Here is a 19,300-nt window from a genome sequence, read left to right as displayed (position 1 = left end):
ATTGATAGAAAGTGGGTGGGACAAGGATCGTTCTCAACTGAAATGATGCGATCTCCACTAAATTGGTGTTTTCTGGTGTACAAATACTCAACAGAAGGGTTTGAAAGAGGTTTGTGAAGGGGGGAGCAAGAAAAGGAAGGTATGTGGGTGTGGTGTTGTTACTGATTCCTTCTGTTTGTTTGGACTCTTCCTTCACCTCCAGGCGTCTTGTACTGAATTTACTCATGATCAGCAGCTCCAGGGAGGTGCACAGGTTCCTTAAATCTATACCATGGGGCTGCATTGGGCCAAAGTGTTACCCTCTCACATCTGCCATGCCCCGTGTTGCAGCTCCTGCTTCCTTTCCATGGTGAGAACAGCACAGACGACTGTGCTACAAGCCGAATATATTAAATACAGCTTGGCACTCTCATTAGCAGTCTTAACAACAGTCTGAATGCTGAACAAAGAGGCATAGGCTGGACATGCATTTACTCTTCTGCCCTTAAAGTAAATTTAAAATTGTTCATCTAAAATGAAAGGCGTTATTTCCTATTTGTAACATCCTCAGCCTATACTTGCTTTGTGCATTCACTTGATTAAACACAGTGATAAGTCACAATAGTAAAGTGTGACCTTGAAGCCTTCAAAAGTTTCTATTATTTCTTTTTATGGTTTTGCAGTCAACTCTCCCAAGCGCTAAAATAATGTTTTATTGCTTGTGTTGCTGGTGATGATAACAAAAGGACATTCCCAGTCATGTGAATGTGCACATCGCTGTCACATCACATAGAGAAAAGAGAACCGAGGATGCGAAGAACAATTTCTTCTAGTCTGCAAACAGCAGTGCATTTAAGCCTCTGTCTAAAAATGCTCCTAAGATAACCTTTTATTTGAAAAGCGTGCTGAGGAAGTGCTTGTGAGTCTCTGACAGATGAATCTTGGTTGTTTCATTTGTTTTTCTTGTTTCTTTTTCTTGCAGATGATGATTTTTTTCATGAACTTCCAGAAACTTTTCCTTCTGATCCTCCAGAGCCATTGCCCCATTTTCTCATCGAACCCGAAGAAGCTTACATTGTTAAAAACAAGCCTGTGAATCTCTACTGCAAAGCAAGTCCAGCCACACAGATCTATTTTAAGTGCAACAGTGAATGGGTTCATCAGAAGGACCATGTGGTGGATGAGAGAGTAGATGAAACCTCTGGTGAGTTTCCATTATGTTATGAGAATTAAAATGCAGTAATCAAGCTGACCTTTGTAATCTAGCAGCTATTCATATGGCAGCTACTTTTCTTTACTCCTGATACAGCTATGAATTCTGCAACTGGCAATACTGAACACTTACTGTCATAGCACAAAGGTGCTGTCTGCCTCCAGGTCAGTTAGTAAAATATGATCTGTAGAGGATTCTACTCTCATCTGAACCAAAAATCATAGAGGCCTTTGCACAAAAAACAGAGAATTGTTTCCTCAGCCAAACCTACTCCCTTGTTCACTTCTCCAGTGCCAAAAATTCTGAGTGGTTGTTCTGCATTTTAGGTACACACCAAGAGCCACAGTTTCTCCTAAGTGCTGAAAAGTATGGGGATTGTTCCTAGAATAGGGTTTTTCTTTGTAAGATCTGGGAAAAAAAAAAGAAAAAAAAAGAAAAATTTAATTGTCTTCTGTCATGATTCTATGAAGGAAGGAGAAAGTACACGTGGGCACAGTTTAGAGCAGGGTATTGATCCAGAGAAAGCACCTGGCTGTTACTCCATTTTTCACCTGCTCCAGAGAAGCCCATGTGATGAAGAACTGCAGAATGTGAGCAAGGAAGATAATAATACAGCCCAGAGCCTCATCCTTACTCATTCAGTATGAGAAATGCAATGGCATTAATGGGGGCTGCAGGCAAAGCTTGAAAATTTGAGATATTAACTAGAGCAAATCAAAGGCACGATTGTTCCAATTTGGAACGACTGGTAATCAATTGAATTGGAGTCACATGCAAGGAGAGAAGGGAAACTTACTTCAAAAAGTCAAAAAGCAGTTTTGATGGCTCAGAGAAATAGGATACTAAGCAAGAAGGTACCTTTCATTTGGGAATTACACCACCACTTGGTCTAATTACTTAGAAAAATAACTCCACCAGATGTCTTGGAAGTCTCTTGTGAACTGGCTTTTATTTGTTTCGGCTCATTTATTTGTACAGAGATCAAAAGCATAAGCTTTTAGCAGTACAGTGGTGCTCTCAGCTTGAGAAAGAGAAGGTGGGTGTAGGGAAGAAAGACTCTCAAAAAAAATCTATATTAAACTTCAGGCCTCTTTATTTAGTTGTAAGAATAAGCTATTCCAGCAGGGAAGATACAGCAAAAAAACTCAAAAAAGAAATATCTTAATACATCAGCTTTTTTTTCCCTTTTTATTTTTTTTTCCATGGTAGTGCACTGCTGTGAAGGACAAGCAAAAGAACAGCTATCACTGTGTTAGTTCTTTAAGCTTTTATCAACATCAGTATTCAGTAACTGCATTATGGCTTCTGTGCAGTACAGTCAGAGGCAGCTTTGAAAATGAAGGGTCTGATTTTTCTCAGTAACCTAGAAGAAATGAAACAACATTTGTTTTGAACTCAGCAGTTCTGTGCTCATCTGGAGGAGGAAAAAATAAGTCTCTAAATGATTGTTTTCAGGTTTCTTCTCTTTTCTGATCTGAGAAGGGAGAATTAACATTCCATGTAAACACAATGAAAAAGTATGACTAGCTTTCTTATGGAAAAGCTAATGTAAGGCCTGTAAAAATCAGTGGTGAATCATGTGTCTTAAAAGATAACACTAACAACAAGCAGTTATCCATCCAGCCACAAAACAGAACTGCTGAGTAAAGCACTGCTCTGTAGTGGGAAAAAGAATACCTAAAAATGCTGCATATTTACTGAGTAACCTGGCTTGAATACCACAAGACCATACATTTTTAATATACAGTCTAGTGTTGGGTAAAATTGGTGCAATCATGCCTAATAAAGTACAAGATGGAGACAGAAGCATTATATTAATTCTAAGAACTTTAAACATAACAAGATAAAACAACAAATTATTGAGAATACCAAGCAATAAACACATTCTGTAAGCTTTATTATGGGAGGTAGTTTACACTTAAGAAACATTGACTTAAAAAGCTTGTGCCAAAATAAAAACAAGTGACAAAGCTGGCTCATCCTTTTAGCATCCTTGCTCTGCAGTGAAGCTTACAGGGCTCAGGAAATGCGGATGCATGGACTGTAGTTTTCAATTCAGGTGAAAAATTCATCGCAATACTTCTTTGTTTCTTCAAAATCTAATTCTAAAAAATTTCATGGTACTGCAAAACAGTTTGAAGAGAGTGTAGAAACCTAGTCTTGAAAAGAGATACATCTGAATATATTAGAGGACAAACGTTTTGAATAATAAGCAGCAGCAATTACATGTAAACAAAACCTATATCCAATTAGAGGTACTACATTAGAGAACCTGCATTTGTCAGTCAGCCTCGTTGATGCCAAAAGGTTGGTTAATGCGTATCACAGGCACAATGTTTTGTGCATCTTACTCTACTTAATCTGAGAGTCTATAGCTCATTACAGAGTGTGGAATACAAATGGATAAACAATGTATTTAAGGTGGGGGTAACGTTGTAAGCAAAATAGAAAATTCCTTTTCTCAAAATAGTGAAAACTCAAGAACATGTATATCTGCTGCAGGAAGAACTAGAGATTAAGTTGCAGGACACCAGAGCTTTGAGATTCGTATTGGTGCCTGAAGAGAAGGCACTAAACATACAATGTGATCAGCTTGGCAGCTTGCACTAACCATCCTGCAAAGCCCTTTGACTCACCCAACTTTGAGACTACTTAGGTTTCTCTTGCTATTTTTGGCTACTTAGTGCAATAGTTATGACACAGGGCACAAGAAATGAGGCTGGAGAAAAAGTCCACAGACCGGCATATGCCTAGCTCTAATGTGCACCTGTGTTAAGAGGTGTGTGCCTGCATAGGTATGAAGAAATGGGTTCATCACCCTGTCTGCAGATGTTCATGAGCTCATGAAATTCAGTCTGTCTCCTTGGAGCACGTCTAACAGCAAACTCCTTGTTTACCCACCTTGTAATAATCCTGAGCTCAAAGAGATCTCATTTATAAAGTATTTGTGCTGTTCAATCATGCAAGCCAAGCAACTGAGAACTCAGCATACTGTTTTCCTGTGATGTTTTACAATTTCTAAGGTTTGTTCTGCACAAATACGAAGGAGTGCACCATGCGGAGTTACTCTCCCGGTGCCATTGTTGAACCAGACTTTCCCTGTCTGTCCCTTAGGTAGAAAAGCAGAGCAAAGGAACTGGACAAACAGGCAATAAAATAAATGACAGGAAAATAATAATGGTCAAGTATGCTTTCTTTTCTACAGCGCAGGTTATAGGAAAGAGAGACAGCTAAAGTACAGCTATGATGCCAGCAGCACTTCATCTAAGAATTGTAAATGATGCATGAAAGAGAGAAATATGTTTTGATTTGTGAAAGATTACATACTCATGAACTTTGAGCCTGTGGCAAGAAATTAAATCTGCCTAGAGATAATTAACTCTTCTTATAAGGTGAATTTGTTTCTGCCACCAGCAAAACTATAAAAACGGCACAGCAATAGTTGTGGTGCAAGAGGAGGAATGAGAGTGAGCTGCTAGACTAATAATGACTGTATTAAAAATGCTAATTTTTAAGAGGAGAAAAATAAGCATTTCTCCTGCATTTGTTTATATGTATATACATATAAACCATATACCCATACATGTGTGTATATATCCTTTTATTTATGAGGGAGAAGGTACAAAGTAAGAGTTACATACTTATGCACTTTGCACTGGGTGCTATTTTTAAACAGTAGGTAAAGCTTTGCTGTGAGGAACATGCACAGGGACACTGTGGGAGCTGTTGCCTTCTGGTTGGAGAGAATGGGAACAGTAACAGTGGCAGGGTGTTCTAGTACCACTTTATTTAATTAAATTGGCCTGAAGAGAGCCTGGCAAAAAATTCCAGTGATTGAGCCTGAGAAGTCAGATGCTTTACTTAGAAGATCATTATATTCTGTTTTAAACTTCAGATTCTTTGGAATTTTTCTTCTTTATGAAAAAGTTAAGCATTTTCATAAAGAAGTCAAATGGGTGCTTTGAAAATCTTTAGTGCGAATCTTTGACTTTCATTTCCTATGTACATGAAATACAAGGCAAGTGATGGTCTTTTTTATGTTTTCTGCTGGAATATTTTCCCATTAATGTGGAAAAAATATATGTAAAGAAATAAGAACACTGGTTTTAAAAAGCAAAAATGAAAGTTGTTTTGAGGGAGCACATTTGATTTTATGACTGACTTTCATAAAAGATAATAGCAAAGAAAGTAAAAGGAACCCTGCAGAACTGCTGCTACTTGGGGCAAGAGAATTCCATTGTCACAGAGTGGGAAGCTTAATGGCATCAATAATTATTAGAGAAATTTTTGCACATTTTCCAAATTATTGCGCCTCTGAAAATGGCTATGGCAAAAGATTTTATTTTGAATGTCTGCTTTTTATGGAGAAATATTTCCATACAGGGGAAAAAAACCACAAAAAAACATTGTGCAGTAGCAGAAAAGTTTCAGACATACAGAAAATGAGGATTTTCACCACTTTCATTTGTACAGAGGGATTAAATGCTGCTAAATCAAAACAAATATTGCCCTGTTGTACAACGAAGAGAAGTCAGGACTACCGCTTATCCGTTTGGAAATGCATTGAAATAGTTTCCCAATGAGTATTAAGGTGAAATGATCTATAAACTCTCTCTTGCTCTCTGCAATGGCAGTGACTTGCTCTCTCTCTGCTTCAACCAAAGAGAAAACAATGTTTGGAATACTTCAAGTGCTAATGAGAAATATAGAGTAGTTTGGACAATGTTCTGTTGGCCTACATCTTATTTTTCTCAGATGCACAGTGAGAGGAAGACTCAGGGAATTGACTGATTCCCTCTTGTACACTCCCAAATAGCAAGATGGGATAAAGACTCCTGTGCCTGTCCTGAGGACACAGCTAATGCAAAACAAACAAGTTTGTGCTATCCACAGAGGAAAGACATGCTGAGGGAGGCTCTGTTAAGGACTAAGTGAAATCACCAATCTTTTTACTCTGGCCTTCAAAAGCCAGATCATAGAGGACCTAACATCCACCAGGAGCATCCTAGTGCTTCTTAGCCCTCAGCAAGGAATAAAGGTAACTCCCTGGACTTCCCTTGATCTGTCCCTTCCACTCACCACTTCTCCTTTTGCTGAAGCTAGAATCTGAATCAATATAAGATTTCCAGCTGCTGAAGGTGGCTTCTCAAACTGCATTCAGCAGGGTAAATATGTCCTTTTTTTCAGACAGAAGTCTCAGATTTCTTCATTTCAGTCTCTTTACGTGGCTGCTGCTGTGATTCCTGTGCTTACCTCCCACCATTACCTTTTCCCATTAATAATGTATTTCTGGTTGACTTGTAGTTTTGATGAAAGGCAACTGAGCTTTTGACGTCTGGTCAGCATTGATCTGGCAAATAGGAGGTTGTTACCTTAAGCAATGGCTTTGGCAACGTGTCAAGGGAGTAGGCATCCAGCTAGCTAAATCTTTAATAGTTCTCCCTCAACAGAGAGATCAAAGATTGACGTCTACCCTTTTGCCTTTAAGGCAGTTCTTTCAGGATGCTGCAGCCAAGACAGCATGGAGAAGCCTCCACAGTGACTCTGGCACCATTTACAGAGACAGAAACATCACTTCCACAGCACTCTATCACTTCCTTTTTCTCTGTGTATACGTCTCATGAAAGCTTTTTCTTTTGGTGTTTGTGACAGTATGTTTTGAGGCTGCATTACCCTAGCAAACAAAAGCCCCAACGACTTGTTTGACCTCCAGCTAACATTCCATGATGAAGCTGGGACTTTTGATTATACAAAGATCATCTTACACCCTCTCATTTTGAGCAGCTGTGTGCTTTTGTCCTGGTATTTTTCATGAACAACAGAAGCTCTTGCTACTGCTAAAATGCAGCACTTCTTTGAATATCAGCAGTGGAGAACTCAATTTAGGAGTCCAAATATGAAATCTAGGTACGATGTAAGAATGAGTCTAGGAGAGGAGCACAGAGGGGTACCATTTTCCTTGTTTTCCGTGACCTCCTGCTCTTTTCCTTCTGCACCTATTCCTTCCTTAATGCCTGTTTGCCTCTTCATGACCTGCTAAAGCCTCCTAATTCTCTTTATTATTTTTCAAGCGTTCAAAATATGACCAGTTTTCCTTAGCAACTTCAGTAAGGAAATGATAAGTGATGGTAAATGCTGCAGTTATGCCTGAGCCTGCAATATTTTGACTCTATGGAGCAGAATACTATGGGGAAATGTTGTATGGGTAACCACATATCATAAATAAGGATTGTTTTCATTCCACTGTTGTCACAAGTGATTTTATTTTCTGTTTGTCATTGGATCAAATCCATTACAAACATCAAGCACTCTGATTTAAAATAATTATTTCTTGGCAACATATTGCCAATTTTTAGCTCTATACCTTCAATACTCTCCCCTAATCCAACTCATTTCAAGGAAATTTAAAAATGTGTCCATTTATCTTTTCCAAATGCTTCTATTAACGGTTTGGAGATGTGGACTGGAATTTATACTCTGCTCCATTTTCTTTAGTAATTCAAACTCTGTCTGCTCTCTGTGAGGATGCTATAAGAGAAACATGCTTATATGTATGGTCTGGAAGGCTGCAGTTGGTCCAGAAAGAGAAGCAATCTCTGTTCCCAAAGGACTGAGATTCTATGGAAAGGTACTGAGTTTTACTTACCTAAAAATATATGAACAAACGCATACTGTTTTCCTATTTGACTTTTTGTTTGGTGCTATTTCAGGTGCTGCTCAGGCCTCCATTCTGCCCATCATTCCCTGTGACCCTGTGGGAGGCCTGTGCCCCTCACAGCTGTGAAAGGAGCCCTCCCCTCTCCCCACTGTCATCTCCCAAATCAGTTTCTGGCAGCATAGTCCCCAGCACACCCCGATCAAGGGAATACCCCACAGCAAAGCTACTGTAGGTATTTTTGCAATAATGCAGTTTCCTCTTTTATCTTGAGTAATTAGCATATTTTGATAGAAAAAGAGCCTTTTTGAAAACTTCAGAAGCAACACGTGTGTGCACCTCCAGAGAATCCCCATTTTCTGGGATATAAATTCAAAATGATGGTGTTTTCTGAGTTTGGGATTTTGTTTTGTTTTGTTTATGTTGTTATTGTTGGTTTTTTTTTTTCTTTTTGAAGGAAGTGCAGACATCAGTGAGGTCGGTACTGACCAAAGGAAGGTAAATTATATTTTTATGTAGAGAGTAAACACATTAGGCCATACATTCACCCTCCTTCTTATAGGTAGTGCAAAATCATCAGCCAAACCCATAATTTATTTAACTTAAGTACAGAAGATTGCAGTAGACCTTGTAGATTTTGAGTGTAGACTCTACTGAGTATAGTATTTAAGGTAAATAACACACAATGCATTTATTACCATATAATTAATTTCTTCATTAATCATACTGTGCTACAGAGGGTTTTTTATCCCTGTAAATACTTGTGGAAGGCAACTTGTAGCTTTTCCATATAGACATCTTCTTTGAATGCTCGTAGCCCTGGGCACCTGCTTGTTCTTGCACTGAGGCTGATAGGAGGAGACCAGCCACTTCCTGACCTGATGTTCCCATGTGCCAAAACACTGTGGTACACTGATGTGCTGGTTTGGGCCTGTACCAGCTCCAATGCACTGAATTCCCTTGCTCTGTCCTGTAGGGTATTTGGAGATGTTAACAGAGTGGGCAAGAGGAGCTCCTCTTCCTGCAATTTAATCCTGCCCAGGCTCTTTTTGTGAGTAATGATGGATCCATGGGAAGAGTCATTGCAAATTTTCTGTGACTTTGCCATGTATCTCTGTTCACATTACTCCGCTTTGTTGTTATTTACCTCTGCTAAGTGCTCGGACCAAAACATAAAAACTTAGGATATTTCTTCATTTCTTGTTGCAGCATTAACTTCCTATCTGCAGCTGTTCTCCTAATTGTCCTGAAAGTTTATTGTGGTCTTCTAGGAAAACATATCTGAGACAGGAAATAATTTTTATTTAAAACAATAAAAAGAGGAAAATGGATGTATGTTGTATCCATTTGAATTATTTGAAGATACCCTTCTGAATATTTTCAGCCTATGCCTTATTTCCTCCCTTCACGGTTTTTGCTTCATGAGGCCCTTTGTTACAGACTCATAATCCTGTTAATCCCCTTAGATTCCCAAAAGACATCTCTAGATGTTTGCCCACCCAGCACAGCTTTGCCCAGTGCTGCTTTGGTTTTCCACTTGTGCCCCTTGGCTCCTTTAGAACTGAAAGCCCTTTGCAGCAGATCTGGGGTCCCTGTGGCAAGGTTGGTCAGCAGCCTGTAAGGGCAGTGAGTTTTGGCTTTGTTTGGCATGGAAAGTTAGTTTCAATTACTTTCTGGATACAGGAATGGAGGAGAAGAGCAGAGCTTGGATCTTGCGTGCTGCCCAACAGGGGGAATGCAGTCAGTAACAACCTGGCACAGCCAAAAAAGGGATGCTTGCATCCTGTAGATGTAGGTTTCTCAGTTAATAGGAGAATGACTCAGTCTGAAGTTTCTTCATGAAAATCCCTAAAAGTATTCAGGAAAATAGAAGGTTCAAGTTATATTTTACATGTTCTTTGCTGAGAACAAGTGATAGCCCTGTTTTCACTAAGTGGGCAGTGCTCCAAATCATTGCTCAGGGGGCAAGACAGAGAGGCAAATGTAACACGCTGCTCTGCCCCATGCAGGATCTAATTTTGTGCTGCCTTTATGGGTTCATGGCTTGTACCTATTTTCTATTTCCTGTATGTTCCTCCTTCATACTAACTGAGCAACATGATGTGCTGTCAGCTGCTTCTCCTTCTCACCGTGTTTTAATGGGGTGCCTTTCATAACTCATAACATCTCATCCTTCTTCGCATTTTGATTGTGAGAGCAGAAAAGATGTCTTCCATCAGTCTCTTCTTGCATTTCTTCATCCCCCTAAACACTGCTCTTCAGACCTTTATGGCCTTTTCCATTACTTGGTCCTAGCTTTTAGTTTTAGAGAGGATCGCAGTTGGCTGATTGTTGCTTTGGGCTTCCCAGTGGTTTGTGTAACTATGTCTCTGCAATGAGTGGGATGTGGGAGCAGGCAGGCCTTCAGGTTTGCCTGATGAAAGTCATTTCACTTAGTGCACTGGGCCTCTCTGAAAGAAGCTGCTTAACTTATTTTGGATACAATATTCAGCATACAACTAAGTCGGCCATGAAACATGATGCTGAACACACAGAACAACGGAGACAAAAAACGGTGTGGCTGTGGCACATCTCCCCCAACCTTCTGTTCCCACGAAAGTGGACTAAAATAGGAAAAAAACATCTTGAGAAGGCTCCCGGGTGACCCCTTGTGTCATGTCGTGTCTGTCCTTGGTTACACAATAGCTGCAGCAGGCACTGAACCATGTCACTGCGTCAAGCACACAGAAATGGTGCAGCTTCACCTCATCTCTGCTTCTCAAATCCATTCAGAATGGGCGTGGTACATGCATGCATGTATGCATATATATGCTTTTCATATAAATGTGTCAGTAAGTCAATAACAAAACAACCTGATGTATATTATTTCCTTTAAAATGTTAAAAATATATTTATTTAAAGATGTACACACAAAGCTTCCTTTCCCAGCTCTTCCACTATGCAAAGAGAATGTAAACATGCTGTTCAAAATTCAGATGCTCTCTGGTGGCTTCCCAGATGTTTGAAGTTCAATAGAATTTTTTTCCCCCCTAATTTCCTCACTTCTTCTAGTGAAGTGCTAAACAACCATTATTCTTTTTTTTGCCTGCACATTGAGATTCATCTGTAGGCTCTAAACTGCCTCAAAAGTGCTTCAATTTTGCATGAGCACTAAGCTGGGGACTGGGAAGCATTACCCACTGCTGAAGGCCCAGATCATTAGATAGAGCATGTAAATCCTCTGAACCAGAAATAAAAAGTGCACAGATTTTCTTTGTGAAGTCTCAACTGCAGCTTTATGTAAAACATGAACCTCTGGCAGGATTTTTTCCTCGCCTTTGGAAAAAAAAACAAACAACCAAAAGCAACAATATATTGTCTCAGCCACATGTGCCTCAACCCAAAGCAGGGAAAACTGGGCTTTGACTCAAAAGCTAATAAGAGTTCATCCTCTTACTTTCCTGCATGGGTGCCCCTCTACCTTCTGCTTCAGCCATTCTGGGCTGCTGTGTGGTGGGAAGGTTAGGATGGGGGCTTCCTTGTGCTTTTCTTTCTACTCTAACGACCTCAGAGCTTTAAAATGATGATGGCTGTGATAGAAAGTAGATTTATGCTAGCAGTGAGTTTTTCTTCAGAGTCCCACTATACCAAAGCATGATTATTTCTTTTGTACAAAGGAAAAAAAATAAAATAGCAACAATAAGCACACATTGTTACTTGTGGAAAAGAACAGCACATTTTGGAGCAATTTGTGCATATTAACACAAAAATACCATGAAACAAAAAATAGCTTTCATTTTAAAAAAGTGAGGGGAGGGTTGTTTTTTCTTTGTCTCTGAGATGTTTATAGGTGAGAAAGAGCAATTCAAAGTAATTTTAAAGCATTGAACATATAGAGAGCAATGAGGTGCCTAGGTAATCACAGAATTGTTGGAGTTGGAAGGGACCCTTAAAGGTCATCTAATCCCACTCCCTGCAATGAACATGGACACCTACAGCTGGATCAGATTGCTCAGAGCCCCATCCAGCCTGACTTGGAAGGTCTCCAGGGACAGGACATCTACCTCTTCTGGGCAGCCAATGCCAGTACTTCCCTAGCCTTAACACAAAAAGCTTTTTCCTTCTCTCCAGCTTAAATCTTCTGTCTTTTGGCTTGATACCATTTCTCCTTGTCCTATCACCTCTAAGGAGTCCTTTTGTCTTATAGCCCCTGTTTAGATACTGAAAGGCTGCTATCAGGTCCTGCTGGATCCTTCTTTTCTCCAGGCTGAACAGCCCCAGCTCTTTCAGCCTGTCCTCATAGGGAATGTATGGATCTCTCACCTGCCCTGTAAGGATGAGCCTACACAGCCTTTGCCTGCAGCCCACCTAACACGCCAATAGGGACCAGGGCTCGCATTTGTTTTCCACTCATACCCAAGAATTCAGTTTTGAAATCTTTCTTGCATCTTACAACACTCGATCCTTCAGATGTTAATGGGAAAAGAACAAAAAGGGTTTGTTTTCACCACAAGAAAATAGAACCCAAACAGGATGCACATTCTTTAATTCCAGTTCAAAGTAAAATCTCTCTGAAGACAGCTCTTTGTAATTTCTGTGGAAGTGAGTAAGTCAGTTAAAAAACAGTACAGGAATGAGGTTTTTAGCTCAAATCACTGCTGTTAACTGGTAATTAGATATGCTAGCTAACGTGCAGACTAGTGCAAACTTGATATAGGATTTAATGTAGAATTTTCATTAGACTGTTCGTCTGTATTAATTTGAGTCAAGGATGTATTTCTTTCCTAGGGAGAAAGTTATGAAGAGACCACAAATAGCTGAAAGCCTTTAATTTAAATATTTGAGGTAATATTTGTGGAAAATTGTTTGTAATCTTCCTGCAGTTGCTTTCTACCACCAGCCAGCCATCAGTTAGGGAAAAGCAGCATCAAGGCAAAAACAGGTTCATACAATCACAAAGAAGAAGGATTGCTGAGTATTAAAGCTGTTTGCTTTTTTAAAATATCTCTGGATATCTATCTGCCTATTTATCTTTTGTTGAAATTGCCTCTGCTTTATGTAGAAAACAAGATATAGGTGAAGTGTGCCGTTATGCAATCATCTCTGTCCCATTAGGATGCACAGAGTATATTTTTCTCAGCAAGAACTTTAATATTTGAAGCTGTTCTTCTTGTACATAGCCTATTTATTCATTTTAAAAACGCTACATTCTACAGCATAAGTACTCTGATGTTTTGGAGCAGAATTACTCTGTGACTGTGAGAGATCCATCTCCGCAAGGGGGTAAATAAATTCCATTCTGTGCTGATTTTATGGTTACCTTTGTAAAAAGGTTATTTTGCAAAGGTGAGTGATCAGCCATCTACTGCAAAGGCATGTTTCTGGTAGCACCTGTGGTAAACAATTACATAAATCAGATAGATCTTTCCAGACTATTGCTAACTACAAAGATCATTACTCTTGGCTTTGGTCATGTGAATTTTACCATCAGAGAACAATGTAATGACAAAGGACTGTGTAATGAGAAACAAATCTGTTACCTTCTATTAACTCTGTTTATGGTCACATTACTTTGGTGTATGGGCTTGGCCACTTTCACAAAGTCAAAAATATGAGGCTGTTTTAAGGAATTTTGGATGAAGCTTTTTGTATGAAATGTAATACAGATGGGGCCTATGAGAACTAAAAATGCTTTCATCCTTTTTTGCCAAATTCTGCAGAGATGATGCAGTCCCTTCTGAAGTAATTGCAAAACTCCTATTTTAATTTTTGGTATTGGGATTCCCCTTTCACTTTTGTCTTTCTGTAGAGAGCAGATACAGACGTTATTAAAATACAAGAGCTGCTCTGAAAATAATATCTTTTATTTTATTCTGTTGGCCCACGGCGTCAGATGCGGATGTTGGTTGTATGGCAGTAGAGACTGAACCTTCTCACCAATATACCATTACACTTTGTTGCCATGTGACAGATGGCAGCAGAGGGGCCGTCTGACAAAATGATGTCTGACACAGCAGTGCATATGAAGCAAAGGTGTGTCAATGAATTTCTCCATGAGGAAAAAAATGGCAGCCGTTGATGTTCATTGATACTTGATGAACATTTGTGGACACAAAACAGTGGATGTAAGCACAGTGAGGAGGTGGGTGGTGCATTTCAGAAGAGGTGACAGTGTCAGTATTTCTCCTCTGCTTGGAGCAGGTTTTTAAGAGTATGGCATGCAGTCTCTTGTTCATCACTGGTGAAAATACATAGCTAATGGTGGTGGCTGTGTTGAAAAATAGCATTTTGTAGCTCAGAATTTTTTCTGTCCACTGGAGTTATTGTGCTTTTTGTATCTACTGCAGTTTCCATAGAAATAAATAGGAGGCATTACTTTCAGAGTGACCTACATACTGCCTGTAAGATGTGACTGTTACAGCATGTGGTATTCCCTACCCCATAGCTGTTTTGCTACTGATGCCCCAGAGTCTCATCTCTGTCCTCATGAAACATGGTCCCTGACCTCCATTTCCCTGCTGCTCAGCAGGAAGGGAAATTTTGAGGATTTTAGGGAAACCTAAATAAAAAGAGCCGACAGCACCAGCAGCCAGTTTTGGCAGAGTGCTCTGAATACTGACTTGAAGACATTAAACTTGTAAAGGGTTGGAAGTTGCTTGCATGCAAATAAGCTGTATATCCATACTTGCAGTGGCTGCAAGACACCTGCAATCTATATGCATGTATCATAACAGTGTGTTTCTCCAGACCAGCAGCTCATAAAGTTCAGTCTCCTTAAGAAATGTGTTCTATGGCATATGTGATTGCTAATTAATGAAATACCTTTCAGGCAAATGAAAGCACAAAAGCACAAAAAATTATCTGAATTTCCTCTTACAGAGAAAATAAATTATGCATCCTATTTCTTGAAGCTTGGAAGCACAGTTTAGAGTTGTAACTAAATAGCTTCTGGTTAGTATTGTGCCAGAGGGTCAAACACATGCCAGTATAATGCTTCCACAAAAATTGCTCTATCAAAGTCCTGAGGAATAGTTTCACACACTTGGGGTATTAATATCAAATGCCTAACATTTATGGCAGCCAAAATACATCCAAATAACTTCTTGCCAGGGCCATGCCCAATGAGGTGTGGATAGTGACTTTGAAGCCTCAACAGACTCCAGGCTGGAAAATTACATTTGATTAATTGTTAATGTTCTGATGTTTTCAAATTTTTACAGTTATCATTTCTCACCATAAGCAGTCATATACGGTTGCAGAACCTTATATTTTTGTTTTCTTCTGGAAAGAAACAGCTCTGACCAGCATATCTGCTCCAATTAAAATTGTTGGGAAATTTGCCAACTACTTCAGTAGGTGCAAGATGGAACCCATGAGTTATTATTGCAGTTACTAATAATGTACCATAATATCATACAATTACATTACATTTGCATACATTTAAAATGATAACATTTTTGCCTCTGAAGACCAGATTATGTACCTCGCAGTTTGTAGAGCCTGCTAATAACTTAAGCACTTGGGGACTATGTGAATGGAGTGTGTCTTGGCTTGATTATGTTTCTAGGATACAGCTTATAATAAGATAGTATGTATATAAGCCAGAATTCCCTCCCCACTCTTTCTTTTGCTCCAAGAGGGGTAGTAATTTTATTTTGATGTGTACCCCTGGTGCGTGCCTCTCCCATGTGCTCATGCAGCTGCGTACTCTAGCAGCAGGCATGCTGAGCACAGCTCCCTTTGCTCTCTGCCTTGCTCTCCCCATTCATCTCCCATTAACGTGCAAATACAAAAATATGCAAACTTCTGCTTCCCTGCTGCTCCATTCGAGAGCCCAACTTGTGTCTGTCTCAGAAGTACATTTATTTCATTGACATGATTAATTGTGTAAATTGTGCTACTAAATATACAGAACTTTTCACTCTTGGAGAACCTATTTAATTCATGGAATGCCATCATCAACTGATTGTGCTGAGGCTCTGAGCCTTCTTGTAAGCCATCCTCTGCCTTCACTAAATAATTAGTCTCCTAAAGAGTTTTGGGCTTCTTTTTATAGAAAGCCTAATAATGTAATATCTTTATCTGCTGCCATGTTTAAATGTTTTAAAAGTTTAATTGATGTGTATAAGTAACTTGGCCTTGAGCAGGCTTCCCTGACATTTTTGTAGCCTAGCTGATCCAGAACTGTATAGTCAGGACTGGGAGGACAAAGCAGATTTTTCTAGTTTTGTCACATTGGTTGTTCTTTTTACCCTGAAAGATTTTCACACTTCCTTGTTTGGAAGTTTTGAAACTTCTTACATTGCTATGCTCTTGGGAACTCTGCTAAATTTTTTCTGATTCACTCAGATCAGAAAATAAACACTTGTGCAGAAAGAACCCAGCAACCTGAGAATGTGCCTTTAAGGAATTGTATTTTTTCAGTGCATAACCACCATTTATTTTGGAGATTTGCTTTACATTACTTTGATTCTCTGTGTTTTTGTTTTAAAGCTTCTCTCTTCACAGTCTTCTTGTTGCCAGAAATAAGGCAGTGATAATTAGACCCAGTATTGTCACTTGTATGTGTTTATATACTAGATCTAAATGGGCTGCAAGTGGATACAGAAACAGTTCTTAGTTTTCTGAATGCAAATCGAGTTTGGGTAGTACAAGCAAATGCCTTTCTCTTTCACATTTGAGATAATTGTCACAGGGAGAGTAGGAGTTAGAAGTCCTATGTTGATGCTCTTGTGGATTTATATGCATTATGAGGAACCTATCAAGCACTCTTGTTGCTCACATTTCTGTTGTCTCCCTTCAGTAGTGTTATGGTATTAATTTAAAATAGGAAGATCATGACTTCTTTCAGATTGTGACACCATGTAAGCAATTGTATCAATTTTGGATTTTTACATCCTGCTCAGGTGTTGTAAGAAAATACAGTAAAACTATGCTGCATAACTTCACCTACCAGTATAGCTTAGCCACATGAAGAGCTAGGTGGAGAGAATCAATGAATTTCTAGGAAAGAATGTAAGATAGAAGAGATGTGACATTTTGCTACTTACCACTGTGGCAAAGTAGATTGAAAGGAGTAAAATAGAGATGACTGTTTGGAATCATCGTCCTAAGGCTGTCCTGTGCTAGCCCTAGATGTGAGGTGTATAAGTGATATACTGCTGAATGAGAGCAGACATACTGAACCACCTTCTCTATGAAATCTGATGTATGGCAATCTGTCAGCTGGTAACAAGGCTGTTGCTTTCTGAGATACCTTGGTAAATTCCTTCTTTGTAACCTACCCTCAAAAAGGAATTTCTTATTTGGGTTACAGTGAGGTGTTAGCAGAAGGAATAGGATTGTGGTTTATTGCAGCAAGAGAAGGATACTCCTCTGTGCTTAAGTGAGAGTAAGAAGCTGGTGAGATGTTCCGCCTAAATCATTGTGGCTCTTTGTGGAGTGTGATGCCCATGAGCAGTGCTGGAAAAGACTGCATCAGCCTTCCTAGGTGTGCTAAGGCAGAGGGAAAAGCAGCACGGGGTCAACAGATTCCCTTACATATGCCTTAAATGCCTGCTTTGCAGCACAGGGAGCAAATCAGCATAGTGGAGACGTCACTGTGGGGAATTTCTGCATTTTTGTCACCCCAGCTTCTGGTCGTTGATCCTTATATTCCAGGTGATAACAAAAAGTCACCATTTGCTTTGATAGATTTTGAGTTTGTAAATAACAGTTCACCTTGCAGGAAAAGTCGCTAATATTTTTTTGCTTGTAAGCAGGAGGCAGCAGCTGAAGGTATGCACCTGTTTGGCCATGACACAACTCTTGGTATTATTTGAAGTCCAAAGGCCAAATGAATATGAATAATGTGATACCTATCAGTTCTTTGTGGCTATCCCAAATGATATTAAGTGGAATAGTTTGTTATTCTGAATAGAAAACATCTCTTAGAAAAAAGTCTTGTTGGTACTGTTCAATGGGAGCTGTTTTTTGTGTGACTTTGTCTCTTCAGCTGGCAACTGGAGAAATGTGTTTGTGTCCCAGATGTTAAGAATATTTAATAGTCACTGTTATTTGGGACTGTCGTTATGAGCCTGCTTCCTCAGCCCCCGGGTAACAGAGTCCTCTGTTCCATCAAACCATGTCATAATCAACCATATTACAAAAACATAATATTGTAACCTTCTAAGGCTCCCTGGGCTATTGCTATAAAAACTGGGAATGAACTGAAGTAATCTTTAGACAAACTGCAGTTGCACTGGGAAAGTATAACAGTTTCATGCATGTAATGTACATGTTCCCTCTTTGCTCTCTTCATGTTCTTCTCAACAGGACAAAAGCTACCCCTCTACACCCTTCTACAGCCAAATTAGCTCATCAAAGCAGAACAAGTTTATAATATAGTGTTTGCTGCATATCAAGTGTCCACACATCACTTTGACTTCATTCTTTGAGCTCATTTGCTGTGTATTTCGTTTCAAGAGGGGAAGCTATTAAGTGTTTCCCCCAAAGTAACTGATTATTCAGTGGCTGAAGATGTCAAGGATAATGAAATAAAGAAGGACTAGGCTGCGATGGTCTCTAGCAGGAAAATGCATCTAATTAGACAGCAATCCCAGCAGAGACCTGTGATATTACATGCATGAATTCCTTTCTGCTGGTGTTAGCTGAGTTTTGGAAGCAAACAGCATGAAGCCTGGGTGACAGTGCATGGGTGTACACAAACAGTAATTAATCCTTGGCTCCCTGAATGGAGCCTCTGTGAGGCTGGAGGCAAAATCAAAGGGCTCACTTGAGGAACATGCAAGCCATCCAGGAAGGAGCATTCCCAGCATGAATATCACCTTGTAGTCTGTGGGGGGACTTAAAGGGCTCAAGACTGTGCTCAGCAGAAGGGCTCGTAGCCCAGCCTTTGGTGTATGGTGATGGGGACATGGTGTGCAGGCTATTAGCCAAGGACCTTGCCATTCAGTTTCCTGGCAGTTCTAGAAAGAAAAATAAAATCAGTCTTGCTACACAAAATATCTGCCTGAGGAAATTATGTATGCAGGACTGTTTGTGAGAGTGCAGTTCTAAAAAGGTGATGTTGTTTTAGCCAGGCAAACACAATTTAATGGTTTGTTGGTACTTTGGTAATGACAACAAAGACCAAATAGATTGACAAGGAGTGCATGCATCTCCTTTCTGTCCTTCCTTCTTATATCTTGTCAGGAATTAAGAGTATTTTGGCCAGGCCATGCCTTTTGAGGAGGAGAAAGAGGATGTGTTGGTATGAAGTTTAGTGGTGGTTGCTAGATGATTACCATTACCAATGATTCCTGCAGTGGTATCTGAGGCATCACAACACTTCCTTGCAGCAAAAGAGCTTCCAACAGAGTACTGGCTGGGAAATGTGGCCAAATCTGGTGGTCTGCTGGTAAGGGCAGATGTGTTTAGGGATTGCGCTGAAAGAAATTGTGGCCAGGAAGGCTGTCAGACACTGAAATACATTG

The 19,300-nt window shown here is 39.7% G+C and overlaps 1 protein-coding gene across 1 annotated transcript in view; it reads left to right on the top strand.

Moving 5' to 3' along the window:
- UNC5C (unc-5 netrin receptor C) overlaps positions 1-19,300 on the top strand; it is a 232,256-nt gene that overhangs the window by 147,633 nt on the left and 65,323 nt on the right. Inside the window, exon 2 of the mRNA XM_065736903.1 lies at positions 962-1,183. Within this exon, the coding sequence (XP_065592975.1) occupies positions 962-1,183 (222 nt within the window). The remainder of the gene's footprint in view (positions 1-961; positions 1,184-19,300) is intronic.

Source organism: Cyrtonyx montezumae, unplaced genomic scaffold (assembly GCF_038088225.1).
Source record: "Cyrtonyx montezumae isolate F1298 unplaced genomic scaffold, pur_monq_1.0 scaffold_2, whole genome shotgun sequence".
NCBI classification, from domain to species: Eukaryota; Metazoa; Chordata; class Aves; order Galliformes; family Odontophoridae; genus Cyrtonyx; species Cyrtonyx montezumae.
The sequence above is the reverse complement of the archived record's forward strand: the minus strand, read 5'-3'. Positions and strand labels throughout refer to the sequence as shown.